The sequence below is a fragment of the Nymphaea colorata genome, chromosome 5, assembly GCF_008831285.2.
Source record: "Nymphaea colorata isolate Beijing-Zhang1983 chromosome 5, ASM883128v2, whole genome shotgun sequence".
In the NCBI taxonomy this organism is placed as follows: domain Eukaryota; kingdom Viridiplantae; phylum Streptophyta; class Magnoliopsida; order Nymphaeales; family Nymphaeaceae; genus Nymphaea; species Nymphaea colorata.
This window is the reverse complement of record NC_045142.1, coordinates 21,962,482-21,984,508: the sequence shown is the minus strand read 5'-3', so window position 1 is coordinate 21,984,508 and position 22,027 is coordinate 21,962,482. Positions and strand designations below refer to the sequence as shown.

The following is a 22,027-nucleotide window of genomic DNA, read 5'->3' as shown; positions in this document are numbered from 1 at the left end:
TCACTAATAGGAGGTGTCTTCCATTCAATTAAAGGGCCATTTTGGTCATTTACAACTCATAACACGTAGTCCCTTGTTAGGGGATCATAACCCTAGATAACAACCATATATCATACAAAAATCTTACTTGAAAATGCAGAACATTATTTTGCCATTGAAGCTGATAAAAGAGAAACAACAATACACGCACACTAAATTCACTGCATTGTTCTGCAATCTCATATACAAACAATCTTTCTCTTAATTTATTGAGATGAACTTGTTGGATGGAGCTGAGGGCTAGAGATTCAGGAGTATGTTCACAAGACGTCTTGGTGCCGAGAAAAAGGGACAGTGGTCAGAATTAATGGCTACCACCTTGCTTGGTGGCCACTTCTTGATCATGGCCTCCTGCATCTCCTGCTTGATCACCCTGTCCATCAACGTCTTGACGTAGACTCGAGCCACTGCGTCGACGCTGGTGCTGGTGCTGGTGCTGTTAAACCGAGCTAATAGTATCGGCTGGGCCGGCACGGGCTTCAGAAGTTTGGAAGCAAGAATGACATCCTGGTGAATGAAATTTCCCTCATTAGCTAGACCTCAACTAAATTACAAACATATTCCTTATAAAATGAAAAAGTTAAAACATATTAAAATGATTCACGCATAAAAGAAAGCCCAAATCTTGGTCAGACCCTCAAAAAAAAATTGTGAATTGGGAAAAATTCTTCATAAAGCTGGCATTTTCTATATTTGTATTAGGGCTGAATTTATGAATTGTGAAAAAACTCTTTCTATGAAATCGTTCTCTATTTTGGTTAGGGGTAAAGTGGACTTTTCAAATATATTTTAATGTTTGATAAAACATGTGTTTTAAATTTTTTTTATGATTTTAGACGGTTATTTGTAATTTTTCATATGCTTGGCAATTTTTCTATAAATACATCAAAAGTTGACCAGTTTCCCAATAAATTTCTCAAAAAAAAAAAAGACGGCAAAAAGAAAATATTTGCTAAGGGGACGTTTGGCAACCTTCAATTTTGATTGTAGAATTAAAATTCTAGAAACAAAAGTCCACCTTAGACTGGTATTGGAACGAAAACTTTAGTTATACTTTTCCTTCATGTTTGGTATTCTAAATTCTGATTTCAGAATTGAAAATGATGTATTTGATAAAAAAAGAATTGAAATTCTAGAATTGATTGAATTAGACAATTGATAAAAAAAAATCTAAAAGTTTTTAATCATAATTCCACTCCTTAGGATGGAATCGTAATTTAGGAGTGTTGATTCAAGAATGAACCTAAATAAACCTATAATTCCAAAATCATAATTTTTTGTCTTATAAAGTAATTCTCTTTTCATTAAAAATGAGAATTTTAATTGTAGAATTTCACAATTCAAGCCTCATCAAACACCCGCCAGCGACCCGGCCCGGTGTCTAGCTTCAACGGCCTTTAGGCAAGCAAAAGGAGGGCGGTGTCGACCTCTCATAAAATCGCCACTTTCATGTAAAATAGGAGCAACGACATTTTAAGTTTAAATAATGAATGCATTTATGAACAAAGTTCATTCAAGTCATGTGGCTTAAAGGTTGTGTTTGTTTCACCATGGATCTCAGATCCGTGGTGATCTGATATTCTAGGACCTTAGATCCCTGGATTTAAGATCGGACCACCCTTCGTCCGACCTTAAGTCCAAGGTTTTTAATATGTCGCATGGATATTAAATCCATGCTACTAAGATCTTCTTCAGTTCGTTTAAACTGAGGATCTTCCAAAACACACCTTTTTATGTAGCCTCAGACCTAAAATACGAGACCATGAAACACAACTAAAGGAAAATGAAAAGAAGGGAAAATGATTCCTTGGGGGAAAAAAATACCTCCTGAGGGCTTCTATTGTAAAGAACTTGCAATATAATCTCCGGCAAGAATGAGAAGCTTGTTAAGATCGTAGTCTTGTTTGGCCCTTTTCCATAAACAGGGTGCACTGCTTTGCTCAAATCTGGAAAGCCCTGTAATTTTTATCCCCAGAAAGTTAAAAGAACAGACCGATTAATATTTGTTAATAATTAAAAGCCAGCTAGATTACTACAGTTAGTCTATCTCTTACAAGTATTATCAAATTCAAATCCTATTCACTGATCCTGGATTTGATTATTAATGTAACACCCAGATCTACATTTAGAATGAAATTGGACATCTGGGTTTGTCTTGGATCTGGCTCAGAAAGTGATTAACAATTAAAATTGGGTGTTGAGATCCAGACCAATATCCAACATGAAATGCTACATGATTAATTTTGTGATTTCAGTAACCTGTTATCTGATCCACAAATAGCACATGGATTTCGGATTTGAGTACTGAAGTTATACTTTGTCGAATCTGATTTGGACCCTGACATGATCTCCAAGCTTATGCATGAATTTGGATTCATATTCAGATTGTGTGGTGAAAGATTTTCACTAAGATTGAAGATTTTACCTAAGCTTTGATCAGCCTTCAACATCAAACCTCCTTGGACTTAAAAGGCTTTAAGTAGGGCTGCACACAACTCACTGAGCTTGACTCGACTAAAAAAACTTGAGCTTGAGCTCGGCTCTAACTCGAGTTGGCTCAATAGAACTGGCTCGACCTCGACCTCGGCCTGAATATACAACATTGAGCTAGAGCTCAACTCATGTAACTTGTTTTTGTCAACCTGTTTTATTTCTTTTAATCAACTCATTTAACTTGTTAACTCGTTTAATTAATTCGACTAAGATGAGAAATACATACTATCTTGACATCTTCAGTGGTCACAAACCCGGACCTAAGCATGATTGCGGCGACGAACACGGCACTACTTATTTTCTTGGTCCCAAAAGTGTGAATGGCATGGGTCAAGCATAGGCCACTAGCACTATGGCCGACCAACACAACCTGCAAAAAAAAAGTTGCGAGAAATTGGTTAGAAGTATCAGAAGCACAGTCTCTGGTCATGAACTTAACTACCTAACTCCTTGAATTATCATATATGTGTGTGTGATAAAAGTCAGTGCCGCCAAATACAAAATAGTTGTAAGATGGCTAAAATTTAAAAATTTGTCACTAAAAGAACTATGAATCATTTTTAAAGTTGCCGTAGACTATCACCAAACCTTAAACCATCAATAATGTCAATGTAATGACGGTTTTTTAGTAGCAACAGTAATTTTTAGTCATCTTGTAACATCGGGTATCTAATAAGATTGAATTTTATATATATATATATATATATATCACAAATTGCACAAGTAGAGGCTCAAGTGCAATGAGATCAATAAATATGCACGATTTTCCACAAGCACTCTGAATAGAGAGATAAAAAGAGAAATGTTCTATCCTGTTGGGTTTAAGATCTTCAAGTGGAAAGAGTCAAGAGTTTTAAGATTAGAAACTAAGCTCCTTTTGCAATGTTGGTACAAAGTGGTAGAGTCTGGGAGAGCAGCGGCCCAGTTTCACCCATTCATGGATTTCTATTTCCAAAGGGGCACTATGTATATAACAGAACAAAAATTTGAAAATGTTAATGTAAAAATAAAGAAACATTGAACAACCCATATGTGGCTCCGCCTCTGATCCACCTGAAAGCGAAACAAAGAGAGAGAGCTCCATGCAGGGCGTAAATTTTACCTTCTCATTGTCCGGCAAGGCCGAGAGGAAATTGGTAAGCGGCTTGTTGTAGTCTTCAAAGGTGAGAACGGCGTTGGCGTCGGCCGGGTCTATGCCGGCACTGGTGAGGTCAAAGCTGGTGACATTTTGGCCAGCCCTTTGGAGGAGGTTGTGGACCTTGTACCAGGACCAGGCGCCATGACCTGCACCATGAACCAGAACATAGTGTCTGAATGAAGCAGCCTTCCCTTCAACCACCAGCACCAACAGAGGCACCAACAAACACAAGTATAAGGGCCTCAGTTGGCCCATCCTAGTAAAGGGGAACTCCCCACTACCACTGAGTTGATGAAGAAAGGAAAAGGAACTCAGTGAAGGAAGATGCACAAATGCACCATATCTCTCTCTACATCGCTATTTAAGGATAAGTGACCTGCACCAACCATCAGTAAGAGATAGAGATAGAGAGAGAGAGAGAGAGAGAGAGAGAGAGATAGATAGAGATTTGCATATAGAGGCTAGTAAATGAGCCAAAGAATATGACTGGCCTTGTATGGGCTGCTCTCTCCACCACTAGATCCGGCTCCCATTCACCTTATTGTTTGGCCAACAGTAGAACATGGCTGTTGTGGGCAATTGCCCGCACCACCCTACATATATGAGTGCCCCATAAAGTTCAAAATTTAAAATAAGAGTGCCCCTTAAAGTTCAAAATTTAAAATAAGAGTGCCCCTTAGTCAGAAATTTTTGGCTGTCCGCACGCCCTTTTTTTTCTTTCCTTGAAATCTTGGCTTGAACATCCTGAGAGCTGCTGTGAAAACCTCTAATGGAAAAAATTGATATCCATGAGATTTGAACAATGCTCGGCGACAAGGCAGCCGACATCCAGCCAACTCCTTTGAATCCGACCCACATGCACCTTTTTTTTCAGGCTAGTTTGTATCTTTACCACAAAGTCAGCTTCAGCTAGCAAAGCAAACAATCAGGGGCAGTGCCAAGGGGAGCTCTTTTAATTTGGTCCCTCTAAAAAGTTTAAAAAATATATCAGGTGCCCTGCGACGGCCGCTTCCCGAACTGGTCGGCCACCCCCCAACCCCCAAACATATATATATATATATATACTGCATTCAGCTTACACTCAGTCCAAACCCAGTAGTTTACTCTCTTTTACAAAGCCTACTTTTGTCAAAATTGGGTTTTCATTCAATTTGATTTTAATGGCACCAAATTACAAATTACAAACCCAGTAGCTCCTGTTCAAATTTTGAAAGTATAGCTTGACCGATGCGACAAAAAAATTCCAGCTTTTCCCTAACATGCATTGCCCTTTTGACCCTGTCATGTAGTGACTTGCTCAACTGAAGAAAGACCTCCTCATCCTAGCTTCTCTAATTAAAAAAAGACCCAAATTATTTGCAAAGGGGTTTGGTAATGGGTCAGTTTCCTTTTTTTTCAAACTACTCCCATAGCATCCAATCTCTAAGCAAGACGAGAATAAGAGTAAATGAAGTTGATCTGGACGACCCTGGAATGGGAAAAGCTTCAGCACTCTGGCAAAGAAATGTCCTCATTAAATGGCATTAAAACTGGCCAGCTATAGCTGGGCACGCAAAATCCTATTCCAACTAATTTGGCAAAAGCACAAACAGAAACCCTAGACCCAACTAAATAAAAACAGTGAAATTTTTATTGAATTTCACCTCCAATACTGATGATACTCAGAACGAGATCACGAAGAGCAGGAAAAACCCAAGACAATAGTCACCAACCCAAAAAAGAAAAAGCAAAGGGGCACTACAATCTCAGATAAAGATAAAGACATGGTTCTCTTAAATCTTGTTCTAAGATTGATCTCGGCTGAGCTCTAGACCTTCAGCAATACTTCTGTAAATTGCTCTGGTGCTGAGAAGAAGAGGCAGTGGTCAGAATTGAGGGCCACCACCTTGTGGGGAGGCCATTTCTTGATCATGGCATCTTGCACCTCATGCTCCAACACTTTGTCCATCATGGTCTTCACATAAACCCTAGGGACTCCATCAACATCAACACCTGTGTTGTTGAACCTGGCCGTTTGCATTGCATGTGCTGGTGCAGGCTTCAGGAGTGCAGAAGCAAGAAGGATATCCTAGATACATAGGTAGCAATTGCTTGAAAAGGAGAAGGAAAAACGAAAGGGAGATGAAATATTTCACTGAAATAAAGGAAGTATACCTCCTCTGGACTTCTGTTGTAGAGAACTTGGCGTATATACTTTGGCAGAAATGCGAAGCTTGTCAATATCACAGACTTGTCTGGTGCTTGTCTAAACTCTAATTTCACCGCTTGAGTTATGCCCGGAGTACCCTTTGTTTTTTTAACAAAAGAAGAACAGAAGTTCAATCAGTATGTTTATGAAGCGAGAAAGCCTCAAGAGTAGAGACAGCAAAGCAGTAGTGCCTCATATAACAATGGGGATGTCAATAAAATCCGATTTGAATCATATATTCAATCAAACTGGTTCAAGAAAATCGGATATAAAAAATAATAATAATATCTGATTAAGAAATCGGATAAGATTCAGATTTAAGAAATGACTTCCAGTCAGATTTGGATTTAAACAAATACCCTATCATATTTGGGTTCAGTCCTAATTTAGTTTTAAATGAATATCTTACATGTCTGGTTATTTGACATACCATAATCCAATTCAAATTTATCATATGTGCATTTAAAAATTGAATTTGGATTCAAACATGGTATAGACTTTTGTTCATTTGTACTTTGAATGTGAATTTAATTAAGAATGCATCCAATTCTAATCTGATCCATTTACATCCAAATATGATAAGGGTTTAGGCTTAAGATTTTCACAAAACGTTATTGGCGTTGTAAATAATTTGTGTCTTAGTGTTGGTGGTCGATCCAAATTAAGTTTACTTGAGTCATGGGTAGAGTCACAAATTTGTTGCTAACTGGTCCTAGTAATGAATTTTTTAAATTCTTAAGGAGCATCAACATGTAAATAAAAAAAAAAGTATCCTAAGGTGTCAATCTAAAAATAAGTATTTTTTTTGGGTTCCGTGTAAGCAATTGCCCACACAGACTCAGCCCCTCATCAAATCAGGTATATTGAACCCTATAAGGGCAACACCAAGCGAAAGCTCAAGCAATAAAATGGCGCGAATGATTGTATTTGGAGAAATGATCAATGAAATTATGGATCAAGGGAAAAAAGAAAGAAAGAAAAATGCTTACAATTGCGATGTCTTCCGGAGTCACGAACCCTGATCGGAGCATGACTGCACCGGCGAAAACGGCGGCACTGATCTTCTTAGCTCCAAACATGTGAATGGCATGAGTCAGGCTTAGGCCCCCTGCGCTGTGGCCTGTAAAATCAGAAGGTTCATTTAGAGGAGAAACTGACATTAAGGCAGAGGCGGAGGTTTGGGGCGAGAGAGAACCTTCTCATTGGGAGGGAGGGAAGCGAGGAAATCGATGAGGGGCTTGTTGTAGTAGGGGAAGGAGAGGACGGAGTTGGGATCGATGGGGCTGATTCCGGCACTGGTGAGATCGAGAGCCGTGACTTTCTGCCCGGCCCGGCGCAGAAGGTTGTGGACCTTGTACCAGCACCAGGCACCGTGACCGGAGCCGTGCACCAGAACGTAGTGACGTGCAGCAGCGGGAGCCTTCACTACCGGCGGCGCTGCTTCCACCGCCACCACCATCAAGGCCAGCGCAGGCGCCAAGAGGCAGAGGCACGTCAACGGAAGCCTCCGTTTATCCATCAACTGAGCTGATGAAGAAGAAGACGAATAGACGAAGAAGAGGGTTACGGATTCAGACCCTGCCTGCTGCTTTATCTCTCTATTTAAGGAGGTGAAAGAGCATTTAATGTTCCCACCGGTATTCGACGCCGGAAATGGATTGGCTGGCTATCTTCAAAGGAAAGGTACTTCTTGGATTTAAATTGTTAGAAGTATGTTTTCCGAGCTGATATTGATTGTACATAGAATTCGGTGTGACTTTTCAATTCGGATTCGATGGAAACGTTTACGTCTAACCTGTTCTTTTTTTCTTTTTTTTGTTGTCTAAAATTAAATTTAATTTTTTAAAACATTATTTGCACTTGATTTTTCCAAATATGCTTACTGGGTCGGCCTGGAAAGAGTTTAGGGGTCGGCCCTGTCACACTTTCCATGTATTTAGTGCCAAATATGCTTACTTGGTAAGCTTTGGCTGGACCAAGTTTTCTTGCATTTAGTTCCGGCCAAAGTAGTGGTGAAGCCAAGATTCTTCATTTGTGCGGCACTTGCATTGGTGATACAACTTTGGTGTGGGCATTGCATAAAATTTTAAAGTCTTAACAATGTGAAGTTAACACAATATAATGAATTTTTTGATGGATTGACATGGGCAGTGGCCCACTCGAGGCAACAAGCAGCTTCGCTACTGTGTGAAAGCTCTGGCTGAATCACCCAAACAATTGGGATAGATTTGATTACCAATTACTGAAACAGACAAAATGACTTTTGGATTTTGGATGGTAGAGATGAGCTCATGAGTCGTAGTGTGCGTTCGACCCACTTTTATCTCTAAGTGAATTGGTAATAACCAATCCATTTGCGGCGTCTGGATGACCTTCCAATACCAAAATAATTGAGACAACTGAAAAGGGAGATTCGTTTTTTTCTCCCTTCCATGTCACAACTATTTTGATGCGATTAGAGATGTCAATGGATCGTATTCACATATTTAAATTCAAATTCTGATTTGAAGAAAACTCATATTTGAATGTGAATCCAAAAACCAATTTCACAATCTGAATCTGTTCTGAATTGATTTTTATTTTCATGTACAAATCTGAGTTTGAATTTTGAATAGAATTTTGCCTATTTTCAAAATGTGACAGCCTTAGATATAGGATATTTGTTTAAAAATATATATATCCCGCATGGTCTGTATCCATATCTAACTGGATATTTATGTATACCCAAACTTGATCGAATGTCATTTTTTAAATTTGAATCTGATTTCATTTTTAATCACATATTAATTTTTTCTCATATTCGATTTTTATAATACATATATTTGTTTTTTTCAAAATATCAAAGAAGCCATGTTGTACGACGATGGACGAGTGACACCCCCATAGCTTACGAGCAAAGTTGGTTATGTACATCGTATTGAAATACAATTTTTTTGTGCACTAGTATGGTTAGCGACGAAAATATTCTTAGTTAATAAAAAATAAAAGTTTTGTGAAGACAAAAAATGAAATCGAAAAAATAGTTAATGAAAAAATAAAAGTTTTGTGAAGACAAAAAATGAAATCCAAGAAATGTGGAAAATTAAAAGAACAATTTTTTACTACAATTACCAATATGTCTTTTTTTTTCCTTGTACATAGGTAACAACTCCCTCTCTGGACCCTTTGACTTTGAGTATGATTTGATAGCATTGGATGAGGCTGAACTAAAATTTGTGTTTTATAACATTATCACATATATTGTGTATAAGTATTATATGGGGATGAATTTTTCGTGAATAATACAGTAAAATTATTTATCTTAAAAATATCTCAAGAAAATCTCAGCGAATTTTTAAAAAAATAAAAACATTTAATAAATCTTGAAAATGTTAAAAAATAAAAAATCATAAAAATTCAAAAAATACTCGTTTTTCAGGTTTTTTATTTTTTTAAAGACATATTTTTTCACGTTCTATAGAACTGATTTGTTTTTCAAGCAAGCTAAGGATCCCAGGCCCCCATTGTACTTTTAAAGACCTCAAATCTAAGGTCTGACAGTTGGGATGGGGCTGATTCCGGCACTGGTGAGATCGAGAGCCGTGACTTTCTGTCCGGCCTGGCGCAGCATGTTGTGGACCTTGTACCAGCACCAGACACCGTGACTGGAGAGCCGTGCACCAGAACCAGCAGCAGCCGGAGCCTTAAGTACCGGCGGTGCTGCTTCCACCGCCACCACCATCAAGGCCATCGCAGGCACCAAGAGGCATAGGCATGTCAAGCGTAGCATCCATTTATCCATCCTTTTCGGTTCAGAAGCAGAAGAAACGGAAAGATGGTTACAAATTCAGGGAAGTTGTTATTGAGGTTGTCGCTGTTGAAGTGAAGACAGCGGAAGTTCATCCACACCCAAGTTCTTCAGCCACGAACGGTCACATTTGTAGAAAGCAGCAAAACAAGAAAAGGAGAGGAAGAGTTAGTTTTAAGGGGTTTCCTTCTAAGGGGCTTCTCATAGGGTTATCACCGAGAGCTTCCCCCTCAGCCCAGCAGCGGTTTGGATGGGGGAGAGATTTCAGCTATGCAGTTACGGGATATTCGGATAGGATAGGGCTCAATGGCCACTATCCAATATCGCCCACTTGGCCATGAGACCGCCAGTTTGCATCCACTATATGTGGGTTTTCTTCATTGATCTGGTTACGAGGTTTTCCATAATTGGTTTATCCATCGTAACATAAAACTTATTCAAGGTTTACAGCGATGTTTTTTTTTTTTTTTTTTCACAACCTTTCAAATATATCTTAGCCCCATATGGGCTACATGCTTTGAAAACAAATCTTCAGATATCCTCTTGGTTAAGGGATCAGCCACCATATCATTGGTAGGCAAGTAATCAACCGAGATTTCGTTTTTCTCGATCATTTCATGAACATAATGATATTTCACCATTATATGTTTACTCTTTGAGCTAACAGCTCCATTTTTCATAAGACATATTGCTGCCTGATTATCACAGTACAGTTAGACCGGTTCATGAGCAAGATCTAATTTCAAGTCTTTCAAGAACCGATTTATCCAGACAGCAAAAGTAGTTGCCACATTGCATGCTACATACTCTGCTTCCTATGTGTGTTGAGCAACACATCCCTGTTTCTTACAGGACCAGGCTATCGCCCCACCTCCAAAGAGAAAAACATACCCTGAAGTGGATTTACTATCATCTTTACAGCCTGCAAAATCTGCATCAGAATAGCCAACTAAAGTTAGTTCATCTGCTTGATAAGACAATTTCAGTCCTTTTGTTCCTTTAATATACCGAAAAATCCTTTTGACTGCTTGCCAATGAGGCCATCCAGGATTACTTTGATAACGACTTACCAGACCGATAGGAAAACTTATGTCTGGTCTGGTACAAAGCATTAAATACATCAGACTACCAACCGCTTGTGCATATGGAACATTTAATTTTTGTTGTCCTTCACTGGGACAATCACTCCTGCTTAAGTTTGCTCCTTTAGTTATAGGAGTCCCAATTGGTTTGCAGTCTAACATACGAAATTTCTTCAAGATATAATCAATATATCGTTTCTAGCTTAGACTCAGGATTCTAGAGTTCCTATCTCGAGTGATTTTTATTCCTAATATATAGGATGTTTCACCCAAGTCCTTCATTTCGAAGTTTTTGTTTAGCCAAGTCTTCGTTTTGTATATCATGTCGTTATCATTTCCTATTAGTAATATGTCATCAACATATAACGATAGAATACAGAAAAGATTCCCACTTTTTCAAATGTACACACAGTGGTCTAGTTGGTTTGCTACAAACCCAAGTTTTGTAATTGCTTTGTGAAAAGCAAAATACCACTGTCTCGGAGACTGTTTCAGTCCATACAACGATTTATTCAACTTGTACACTTTCTCTTCTTTTTCCTTGATGACATATCCTGTGGTTGAGTCATATATATAGTTTCCTTCAACTCACCATTCAGAAAAGCAGTTTTTACATCCATCTGACAAATATCCAAGTCATAGAATGCCGCGATAGCCAAAATTATTCTGATTGATGCAAACTTTGCCACCGGCGAATAAGTCTCTGAGTAATCAATTCCTTCCTTTTGGAAAAAACCTTTTGCTACCAGTCTGGCTTTGAATTTTTCGACTGATCCGTCAGCTTTATACTTCTTCCTTAATACCCATTTACATCCAATGGGTTTTCTGTCACTAGGAAGATCTACTAGTTCCCAGACTTTGTTCTTTTCTATGGATTCAATTTCTTCATCCATAGCATTCACCCAATCCGACGACTCATGCGAGCTAACTGCTTCATCATATGTCAGATTGTCAGACATTTCGTCAATATCTGCTACATAGCATAGCTCCTCTGCCATATATACATAATAATCATTTAAATATGAAGGAGGAGCTCTAGGTCTTTTATGACCTGATAACGTCTGAGATGATGAAGTATTCATATCAGTTGGTTCATTGCCTAACTGATCTTCAGTCGGTTCATTTCCTGACTGTTCCTCAGACGATTCTTGCTCAGTTGGTTCACTACCAAACTGAACTCCAGTCGGTTCATTTCCAGACTGACTTCCAGTCGGTTCATTACCAGACTGTTCATCTGAATAAATCAGATCATCCAGTGTATCATTTCGATATTCTACTGGATCATAATCTTTATTGTTGAGTTCTTCTATGAACTCTATATCTCTGCTTTCTATAAGTCCCTTAGATGAATGATATAATCTATAGCCCTTGGATCCTTTTGGGTATCCAATTAATATACATCTCACTGATCTATTATCTAGTTTATCCAGTTTTGGATCTAGAATTTTTACGTGTGCTACAGATCTCTATCTCCTTAAATATCTCAGATCTGGTTTTACACCAGTCCATCTTTCATAAGGAGTGGTTGGGACTGCTTTGCAGGGCACTCGGTTTATTGTATACATAGCTGTTAACACAGCTTCTCCCAAAAAAACTTTTGGTAATTGTGCTCCTGCTAACATGGATCTCACCATGTCCAAGAGGGTTCTGTTACACCTCTCAGCCACACCATTTTGTTGTGGTGTCCTAGGTATTGTGTTTTGCCTATTAATTCCAAGGTCTTTGCAGTATTCGAGGAATTCACTAGAAATGTATTCTCCTCCTCGATCAGACCTTATGATTTTTATATTCCTTCCAAGTTGTCTCTCGACTTCATATTTGTATTCCTTGAATTTCTCAAGTGCTTCAGATTTATGTCTGATTAAGTATATGTAACCAAATCTTGAGAAGTCGTCAATAAAAGTTATGAAATATAACTTGCCTGGATCCTGAAAGGTCCACAGATATATGTATGAATTATCTCTAATAATTTAGTGGCCCGAATTACTTCAGTCGGAAGTGGTTTCCTTGTCATTTTTCCATATACACATGACTCGCATTTCGTAAAATCATTTATATTTATGTCAGGTATTAAACCTTGTTGTGCTAGAGTTTGCATCTTTTTTATGCTTATATGGCTTAATCTTTCATGCCATAAGTTTACGTTCACACTCATTGCACAATCGAAATAAGCAGAACTTGAAGCTTCATTCATATCATTTAGTTTGAACATACCATGTTCTTTTACAAATTTTCCACCAAACATGGACCTTCCATGTTTTCCCACTGTTACTTTCCCTGGAATAAAACGTACTTCAAATCCTTTTCCCGTCAGTGCGGGAACAGACATTAGATTCCTTCTCATGGAAGGGACATACAAAACCTCGTTAAGTACAACACTTGTACCCCCAACATTTAGACGATATGCCCCAATTCCCATGACATCACAATAAGAGTTGTTTCCCATATAGACCTTGTGGGTTCTCGGACTCAGATTTTCCATATAGATCACCCCTTCTTTCGTCTTTGCAATGTGACGAGTAGCTCCTGAATCGACCCACCATCCAGTTAGATCTCCATCTGCAAACAGACATTCTGACACAACACGGATGACTTTTCTGTCAGAGTCCCCTTGAGGCTTCCTTTTATTGTAGTTGCCCCGACCATTGTTGTCTTTCTTACTTGGGAATTTTGTCCTGCAATTCTTCTTTATATGTCCAGGCCTTCCGATTCTGTAGCATTTCACTACAGTTCCTTAAGATTTCTTAGTACCTGCATAATTGCCCTTGAACTTGCCATCATTTCGATTTTTAAATTGTTTTGGTTTTACAGGCACATGACTACCAGAAGGTTTTTCCTGGACTGTCATCAACTCTGCTCTATTTCTCTTGGTCAGACGTTGTTGCTGTAGAGCTAACTGTATAGGAAGCTTTTCTAAAGTAAGAGTATCAAATTGAACACTTAAAGCAGTAACTGCCATATCCCAAGAAGGAGGTAGGCTGTTCAGAATTGTTCTTATCTGCATATTGTCAGATATGACATTCCCTACCACGGCTAAATCTTTAGCCATGACCAACATCTTATTAACATGGTCCATTACATTGTCTGATTCTTTCATCCTATATGAATTGTACTGTTCTTGCAGTAACTGGATGTGCATAGCAGTCATGGTGTTGTATTTAGAAGCGATAGTATCAAACATGTCCTTGGCAGTTGGACAATCCTCAAAGACTCTAATTTGATCATCTTCCATGAAGGCTAACATGATAGTTTTAGCCATTAGATCATCAGAAGTAAATGACTCATATGCTTTTTTCTCTTCATCTGTGGGTTTTTCTCCTAAAGTAGGAAAAGGCTCGTTAATCACATAAATGAGTCTTTCTAAAGTTAAGGCCAACATTATCCTACGCTTCCATGCATGAAAATTTGTCCCATTGAGTTTTTCAGTCTTCGCTAATTCAGAAGCTCCCACTCTTGATGTCATTTCTAAATTAATTTTCGATAGCAAGTAAAGAACAATCATAACAACGAAAGAAGTTTACAATCTTACATCAAGAGGCCTTAAAGAAAGTATTTTAGAGCATGTACATGAATCTCAAACAACATTCTAAAATAATATTTAGAATAACAGGACATTAGATTAAATATGAAACATACATAATCTCTTTTCAGAGTTATTTCAGAACCCTCTTTCTCCATTTTTTAACGGTTAGAGGGTGCTATATGTACTTTTGCATAAAGGCGCAGTCTTCCAATGAAAGAAAAAAAAAATTTCCGGAACTCACTTTTTAGCAATTTATAATAACTCTGAAGGTATCCAGAAGTAATTTCTCATAAAGTTCCCGGTTTCTTACGAAAACAACTTTCGCAAGCCTCTTTTTGAAAAACTTTTTAGCAAAAATGCTGTGGCTTGAACATTTTAAAAATTATAACAGCTTATCCGTAAATTTTGCTAATTTGGTGGACTCGTTTTGAAAATTTCCAACCTTACTATAAAACCGGTTGAAACTCTCGTTTTCTTTCATTTGTTCGCCCATTTTTCTCTCTCCTCCCGAGAGCTCCTCTCTCCTAGGGTTCGCTGGTCTCGTCTCTTCCACTCGGACTCTCCTCATTCCTCTTCGTCTACCACACAGAGGGCGGAAGCGAGCAACTTGAGACCTCATTCCTCCTCGTCTACCGCACAGAGTGCAGAAGCGAGCAACCTGAGGCCATTATTCCTCTGTTTTGAGGTTAGGGTTACTTCCACCATCGTCCGACACGTTCGGCCGTAGAGTCCCATGACCCCAAGCTCTTGTTGTTAGCACAACAAGTTGAAGGATCTAACAGTGAGGTGGACGGATGGAGTTTTACTCACAGGCAGCAGAGAACTCAGAAACGTAAACAGGTTTTGGGCGTCTTCCTAGGGTTTCTGTCGCAGTCTACCCTTCTGCCCGAACCCCCTTTCTGCTACCATCACACAGAGGACGGCAAGACCAGCAAGCGTCCATTATTAATCAACAGAGAAAAGAAAAAAAACGGAGGGGATTAAAAAAAAACTACGACAGATGGGAGGTACACTCTCTCTCCTTCTACATCTCTGTTTTATATTGAGCCTCTCCTCCAGCTTCGAGAGGCCGACAACGGTTGCTGTCATTGGCAGCGTCACCGAAGAGTTTCTGGTCTATGGTAGACCAGAAACTCGTCTTCCAACATAGTGTAATAAAACACCTCTGCCTTTTGGAATTACATGCACAGAGAGTATATCTAGCAAATTGGAAACCACAAGCAAACCATAAGTTTCATACATTCAGATTAACCATTGTTTTAACATGCATCAGACATCGTTCCTTGCGTACAACAAATTATTTTGTCTAGCATGCTTCATATATGCGACATAACTTTGAATCTAGCATGTTGGAATGGCATGTTATATAACTGTGAACTCAGTTGTTCAGACAAAGTATGCATCACAGGCACTGCAAGTGTTGGAATTCACTTACTTGGAATTCAACAAAGAAGGCTCTGATACCACTGTTGAAGTGAAGACAGCGGAAGTTCGTCCATACCCAAGTTCTTCAGCCACGAACGGTCACCTCTGTAGAAAGCAGCAAAACAAGAAAAGGAGAGGAAGAGTTAGTTTTAAGGGGTTTCCTTCTAAGGGGCTTCTCATAGGGTTATCACCGAAAGCTTCTTCAAATGAAGAGTTGCTGAGCTTAAATAGGCCAGCCCCTTAGGTTTTCCCCTCAGCCCAACAGCGGTTTGGATGGGGGAGAGATTTCAGCAAAAGGATGAGCATCATCCCGTAACTGCTATATATTCGGATAGGATAGGGCTCAATGGCCACTATCCAATATCTACATCACTATTTAAGGAGGTGAGAAGCAAAAGCGGTAGAAGGAAAGAGGGAGAAAGATCCATTTAATGTTCCCACCTTTATTTAATTCAACCGAGTTGTTATTGTCGCTGCCGCTACATCACTATTTAAGGAGGTGAGAAGCAAACGGGGTAGAAGGTATGAGAGAGACAGATCCATTTAATGTTTCCACCTTTTTCTTATATATATATAAAGAGAGAGGAGAGAGAAAGCTGACAAAATGAAAATTCATTCAAACAAAATCCAGTGACAACAAAATCCAGTGACAAAGTGTCACAAAACAACAGAGAGAGTGTGAGAGAGAGAGAGATGCATTTAATGTGCCCACTTGCTTAGGTTAGCTCAACGCAAATCAGGCCGGCAAGTGGGTTTTGGATAAATTTCAACATCTGTCTTGGAGTTAGATTTTTTTTAATTCAAATGTTTGGGTTCACATTAAAAAGCTGGTCCCATATGAAGCGTTTACATGTAAACTTGACTTTTAGGCTAAATTCAAACCGCATTATGATATGTTAAGGACCGATTCTCAAAATGTATATACATATTTGATATATAATAATTGTTTAAAATTAAATCCGTTATGAGTATCCAATGTATATTTAATTAAATCCGAATCAAATAGATACTTATTTAAGTCTGAACCTGATCAGAAGTCGTTTCTTAAATTCAAGTTTGATCCAATTTGTTAATCAAATGTCAATTTTTTTAATACTTGGTTTTTTATAAGCAATCAATCAAATACTCGATCAAAATCAGATTTGTTGACACTAGAGCTCCCCACCAACTCTAGTGTCTGAGGCACATTTATTCAACAATTATTGAATTGATTATCGATTAATGCGACAGGTAAGGTGAGGTTTCAAAAACTCAGACCTCAGCTTTTGGATGGCAGACATGAGTTCTCTTGCATTGTGTTCCTCATTAATGTGGTTTTTTTTGAGGGGCTGTTGTGCGTTAAGGAGTGTTTTATCTTATCGCTCAGAGAAGAATCGAAGCTTCCACGCAACCTCTCACTTCCTTATGGTATAAGATCTGCTTTTTCTGCTTATTGCTGGTTGTAAACCATTCGGTTCTTTGCAGTAAATTTCTTTCCCCTGTTATTTTATATATATATATATATATATATATATATATATATAGTCACGGAAAACACATTTTTTGATAAAAAAAGACGTGATAAATTAAATTGTTGTTTTAAACTTTTAAAAACGCATTTTTTTTGAAAAAAATGTTAAAAACAAAAAAAAACTTTTTTTTAATACCAAACAGTTTTTTTTTCATTTTATTTTTATTTTTTATTGCAAATCTACTTATCTTTTGATGTTTGTGTTATTAGTTTATCACTTATTTTATTTTTTTCTTATTTTTAATTTTTTGTTAATTTTTAAAAATTTTACTATTTTTTTCATTTTTTCAAGTTTACCATATTATACCCTACAAAAACCTCCCGTTTGAAACTCTAAAACATTATATGTGATTATATATATATATATATATATATATATATATATATATATATATATATATATATATATATATATATATATATATATATATATATATATATATCTGCCAATAAAACTCCCAAAAAAAGGAAAGAAAAGGGCTTCTGCTTCAGGTAGTTGGTTGTAATTCTTTAGCTCACCTAGACAACAGTTGATACATCCAGATTTTCTTGATTATTTTCCCAAAATGTTCTTCTCAAACACTCATGCTTATTATCAAAACAGCAGAATGAGCAAGATAAAGCAGATCGGGGACAATACTAAAATACCCAGGAAAAAACTCAAATGGGGCACTACAATCTTTATTGTTCTGCTACAATCTCAGAAAAAAGGATAAAAATATGCTTCTCAGGATTGAGATGGATCTGACTGAGCTCTAGATCTTCAGCAATACAATCTCAGATAAAAGCAAAGGGGCACTACAATCTCAGATAAAGATAAAGACATGGTTCTCTTAAATCTTGTTCTAAGATTGATCTCGGCTGAGCTCTAGACTTTCAGCAATACTTCTGTAAATTGCTCTGGTGCTGAGAAGAAGAGGCAGTGGTCAGAATTGAGGGCCACCACCTTGTGGGGAGGCCATTTCTTGATCATGGCATCTTGCACCTCCTGCTTGAACACTCTGTCCATCATTGTCTTCACGTAAACCCTAGGAACCCCATCAACATCAACACCACTGCTGTTGAACCTTGCTGCCAGCATTGCATGGCCTGGTGCAGGCTTCAGCAGTGCAGAAGCAAGCACGATATCCTAGAGAGAGAAAAAAAAATATCCAAAGTTTCATACACAGGTGCAAACTGCTTGAATTGGACATATATATGAGAAACTTAAGGAGAATATGTATACTACAAAAGATGAAAACCATGGCCTTCCTGGTGAATCCATAAAATAAACAACCAGGATCTTCACGTTATCATAATGTCAGGATTTCTCAAAACGTCTACGTTCTTGCAAAAAATATGCAGAAATTTAAGATCTCTTTCTCGCTTTTAAGATGTAAATAATATTTGGATCTAAGAAGCAGTTGGAATGCGATTTGATTGCGCACATTAACTAGAAAATACATTTACAGGAGGGAAAAGTCACATTTTGTAAGGAATTTAAACATGTAAAGACTGAAAGTACTGCAAAAAGGACTTCAGATGATCTTTTTTCCAATATATATTAGTACTTCTTTTCTGGATATTAAAAGGACCACTCCTATCTGACCCCCTAATTCGATTCACTCCCTACCAGCAAGAGATTAGTTGAATTTAAAATTTTCAATTAATTAAGGAAGGACCCATTTACATTAATGGGCATAAACTTATTATGGATCTATTTATCAACCTAGCTTGCTTATAACTTAAACACATTAAAATGTTTCCACTTTTTAATAGAAACTATTGGCCTTGAGGGGTACAGCATAGCCGGTTGCACCAGCAGCCCAGTGAAAGTCTGATTGTCCGTTCAATCCTTGTTGTTGCTACTCGTTTGAACTGCAAATGGTGGACGAACGACACTCCAATTGATAAGTATACCACTCCTCATCTACGTCCTAAAACAGCTCTTGATCTCGGGAGTAGGAAAAAAAGCAAGCAGCTTGGGCTTCTTCCGAGAACATGAACATGAAAGAGCTCGGAAATGCAAGATTCCTTTAGAAAGGAGCACTACCTCCTCTGGACTTCTGTTATAAAGAACTTTGCGCAGATACTTGGGCAGAAATGCGAAGCTTGTCATCATGATAGACCTGTCTGGTGCTTGTCCAAACCCTAATCTCACTGCTTCACTTATGTTTGGGAAACCCTGTGTTTGTTCAGACAGAAGAAGGAAGTAAAACAAACCAAAATCAGTACTTAGCAAACAAGAAAGGCTACAAATTCAATAGCAAGCTAAAGCTGGAGCAACAAAAGTGGAAAAGGTTTATATGTTGAGTGCCGAACACATGACGCGCATGTTCGGCTCCAGAAATGACTAAGAAGCTTGCCCTTGGGTTTAAAGGAGGAGATCCTCCTGCAAGGGCAAAAGAGAGAAGCTGAAAAAGCTAATGTCCAAAATGCCCTTAACACAAAAAACTGTGTGGGGGTGGAAAGAACATGTCTTATTGGAGCCCAGACACGTGGCGTGCTCTCATGGAATGCTGTAAAAGGAACACTCTTCATGTCCCTTTAAATGAGGTCTTCAACTTCATCACATTCTCCTCTTCAACTTGCCACTTGAATGGCAGGTATCTAGACCAAGTAGCTCTGTTCCTTCCCTTCTTTCCTTTTCAAAACATCTATTAGCCATTGAGCTGGGGCATTGAAGCTGAAAAGTCTACATGATAGTGATTGTACATAAAGAAAATAAGAATTGATAACTGTGAATCCATTCCTAGATGCCCTAATTCAGGGTGAGCGAGAGGCATATTTCATCCTACCGCACGGAACGAGAGCCGAAGCCATGTATGTTGAGCTTTGGTGGATTCTTGGTGTGGTTTCAACCGCGTTTGTTAATATATATTATATAGATATTGTTTGAGAAGAATGAAAACTGCTTACAATTGCCAGGTCTTCCCGAGTTATGAACCCTGATCTGAGCATGACTGCACCAGCGTACACGGCGGCACTGATCTTCTTGGGCCCAAACATGTGAATGGCATGAGTCAAGCTTAGGCCGCCGGCGCTATGGCCTACCAACACAACCTGCAAAATTAAAAGGCCCATTTACAAGAGATTAACATTCTTTTAAGGCATCCCAAAAGAGAAAACAAGGCCAAAAGATGAAAGGAAATTGCTTGGTTCATGTAGGAAAAAGGACAGCTAGAAAAACTAGGATGACGTCGAGCCCTACCACAGATCATTTTAGAAGATCATGTGGCTGAGTTTCGAACTCTTGACCTTCTTCAAACTCGAAGTTCCTAACCCTAACCCTCTAACAAGGTGAATAAAATCCTGGACATCCAATGCCTAGAGATCCACTCAAGGCCAATGTCCATATTCAATATGAATCAAAAGTACATAAATTTGGCATAGTCGAGAATTATTAATTCGGCGTAGATAATCTGCCCCTCAGATCAATGACAACCTCACTTGCTTTGCTTGAAGACTGTAACAGTGAATGAGCCTTTCCTGGTAAACCAAGTGATGACATCTAAAAATGTTGTATGACAAGTTACCACTCGGATATATATATATATACTCGTATAACTGGAGTACAGTCTAAACCCATATTTTATACCTTAAAAAAAATTAACAACAATAAGTTTATATAACTGAAAAATCCCCAGTTGATAAAATGGAAAAATTATATCAATATATATGTATAATATTAAAACAAATTAACAACAATAATTTATATAACTGAAAAATGCCCTGTTGACAAAATAGAAAAGTTATATATATATATATATATATATATATATATATGTAGAGAGAGAGAGAGAGAGAGACCTTTTCATTGGGAGGGAGGGAAGCGAGGAAATCGATGAGGGGCTTGTTGTAGTAGGGGAAGGTGAGGACGGAGTTGGGATCGATGGGGCTGATTCCGGCACTGGTGAGATCGAGAGCCGTGACTTTCTGCCCGGCCCGACGCAGCAGGTTGTGGACCTTGTACCAGCACCAGGCACCGTGACCGGAGCCGTGCACCAGAACGTAGTGACGTGCAGCAGCAGCAGCGGCGGGAGCCTTCACTGCCGGCGGCGCTGCTTCCACCGCCGCCACCATCAAGGCGAGCGCAGGCGCCAAGAAGCAGAGGCACGTCAACGGAAGCCTCCACTTATCCATCAACTGAGATGATGAAGAAGAAGACGAATAGATGAAGAAGAAGGTTACGGATTCAATGAGGAAAGGTGACTCCTCTGTTATGACACTGCCTGCTGTTGTATCTCTATTTAAGGAGGTGAGAGAGAAAGATGCATTTAATCTTCCCACCCCCTTTCAGTATTCGACCACTCAGAGCCGCAAATGGATTGGCTCTCTTCAAAAACAAGATATTTCTTGGATTTAAATTGTTAGAATTACGTTTTCCGAGCTCATATTGATTCTATATAGAATTCCGGTTGATTTCTCAATTTTGTTGATCCAAATCAGCTGCTTGCTTTTGTCATGGATCTCAATTCAATGGACTTTCAACCAATTTTTTTTGCCAAAGAAAGTTGTTAGTTGAAAAAACATAAAAATTAATCAGACAAATATATGTGGGCGGGAGTTAATTCACACATAGCCCAACAGGAAGCAATACAGCCACTTGGCCGTAAGGTAGTCCAGGTTTTTAAGGACGGGAGTTAATTCACACATAGCCCAACAGGAAGCAATACAGCCACTTGGCCGTAAGGTAGTCCAGGTTTTTAAGGACTTGTATTAAGCACTTGTAAACATCTGGAATTTAGAACTTGGATCGGATTCGGATTTAAGAAATGACATGTAATTTCATTCAAAGACTCTAAGCAGTAAGCAAGGCTGCACAACGACTCGAGCTAACTTGGGCTCATCTCGAACTCAGCT

The 22,027-nt window shown here is 38.5% G+C and overlaps 3 protein-coding genes across 3 annotated transcripts; all 3 read right to left on the bottom strand.

Moving 5' to 3' along the window:
- Positions 1-123: 123 nt before the first annotated feature.
- Positions 124-4,050, bottom strand: LOC116255084 (methylesterase 17-like). Its single transcript, XM_031630832.2, has 4 exons — positions 3,635-4,050; positions 2,759-2,902; positions 1,864-1,995; positions 124-546 (listed from the first exon to the last, which is right to left on the bottom strand). The coding sequence occupies exons 1-4, from the start codon at positions 3,923-3,925 to the stop codon at positions 280-282; spliced, it is 834 nt and encodes a 277-aa protein (XP_031486692.1). The 5' UTR covers positions 3,926-4,050; the 3' UTR covers positions 124-279.
- Positions 4,051-5,278: 1,228 nt separating this feature from the next.
- LOC116255251 (methylesterase 17-like) lies at positions 5,279-7,018 on the bottom strand. The gene is made up of 3 exons (XM_031631025.2): positions 6,848-7,018; positions 5,825-5,956; positions 5,279-5,738 (listed from the first exon to the last, which is right to left on the bottom strand). The coding sequence occupies exons 1-3, from the start codon at positions 7,016-7,018 to the stop codon at positions 5,478-5,480; spliced, it is 564 nt and encodes a 187-aa protein (XP_031486885.2). The 3' UTR covers positions 5,279-5,477.
- A 10,701-nt stretch (positions 7,019-17,719) lies between these two features.
- Positions 17,720-21,452, bottom strand: LOC116254817 (methylesterase 17-like). Its single transcript, XM_031630405.2, has 4 exons — positions 20,975-21,452; positions 20,084-20,227; positions 19,218-19,349; positions 17,720-18,314 (listed from the first exon to the last, which is right to left on the bottom strand). The coding sequence occupies exons 1-4, from the start codon at positions 21,305-21,307 to the stop codon at positions 18,054-18,056; spliced, it is 870 nt and encodes a 289-aa protein (XP_031486265.1). The 5' UTR covers positions 21,308-21,452; the 3' UTR covers positions 17,720-18,053.
- Between the last annotated feature and the right edge of the window lie 575 nt (positions 21,453-22,027).

Excerpts from the sequence above, each read along its gene's own strand:
- LOC116254817 (XM_031630405.2), bottom strand. The coding sequence starts at position 21,307 with ATGGATAAGTGGAGGCTTCCGTTGACGTGCCTCTGCTTCTTGGCGCCT. Across the intron at positions 20,228-20,974 it reads CCCTCCCTCCCAATGAAAAG|GTTGTGTTGGTAGGCCATAG; the intron begins GTCTCTCTCTCT and ends TTAATTTTGCAG. Across the intron at positions 19,350-20,083 it reads CTCGGGAAGACCTGGCAATT|GGTTTCCCAAACATAAGTGA; the intron begins GTAAGCAGTTTT and ends GAACAAACACAG.
- LOC116255084 (XM_031630832.2), bottom strand. The coding sequence starts at position 3,925 with ATGGGCCAACTGAGGCCCTTATACTTGTGTTTGTTGGTGCCTCTGTTG. Across the intron at positions 2,903-3,634 it reads CCTTGCCGGACAATGAGAAG|GTTGTGTTGGTCGGCCATAG; the intron begins GTAAAATTTACG and ends TTTTTTTTGCAG. Across the intron at positions 547-1,863 it reads ACAATAGAAGCCCTCAGGAG|GATGTCATTCTTGCTTCCAA; the intron begins GTATTTTTTTCC and ends TTCATTCACCAG.
- LOC116255251 (XM_031631025.2), bottom strand. The coding sequence starts at position 7,018 with ATGTCAGTTTCTCCTCTAAATGAACCTTCTGATTTTACAGGCCACAGC. Across the intron at positions 5,957-6,847 it reads CTCCGGAAGACATCGCAATT|GGTACTCCGGGCATAACTCA; the intron begins GTAAGCATTTTT and ends AAAAAAACAAAG. Across the intron at positions 5,739-5,824 it reads ACAACAGAAGTCCAGAGGAG|GATATCCTTCTTGCTTCTGC; the intron begins GTATACTTCCTT and ends CTATGTATCTAG.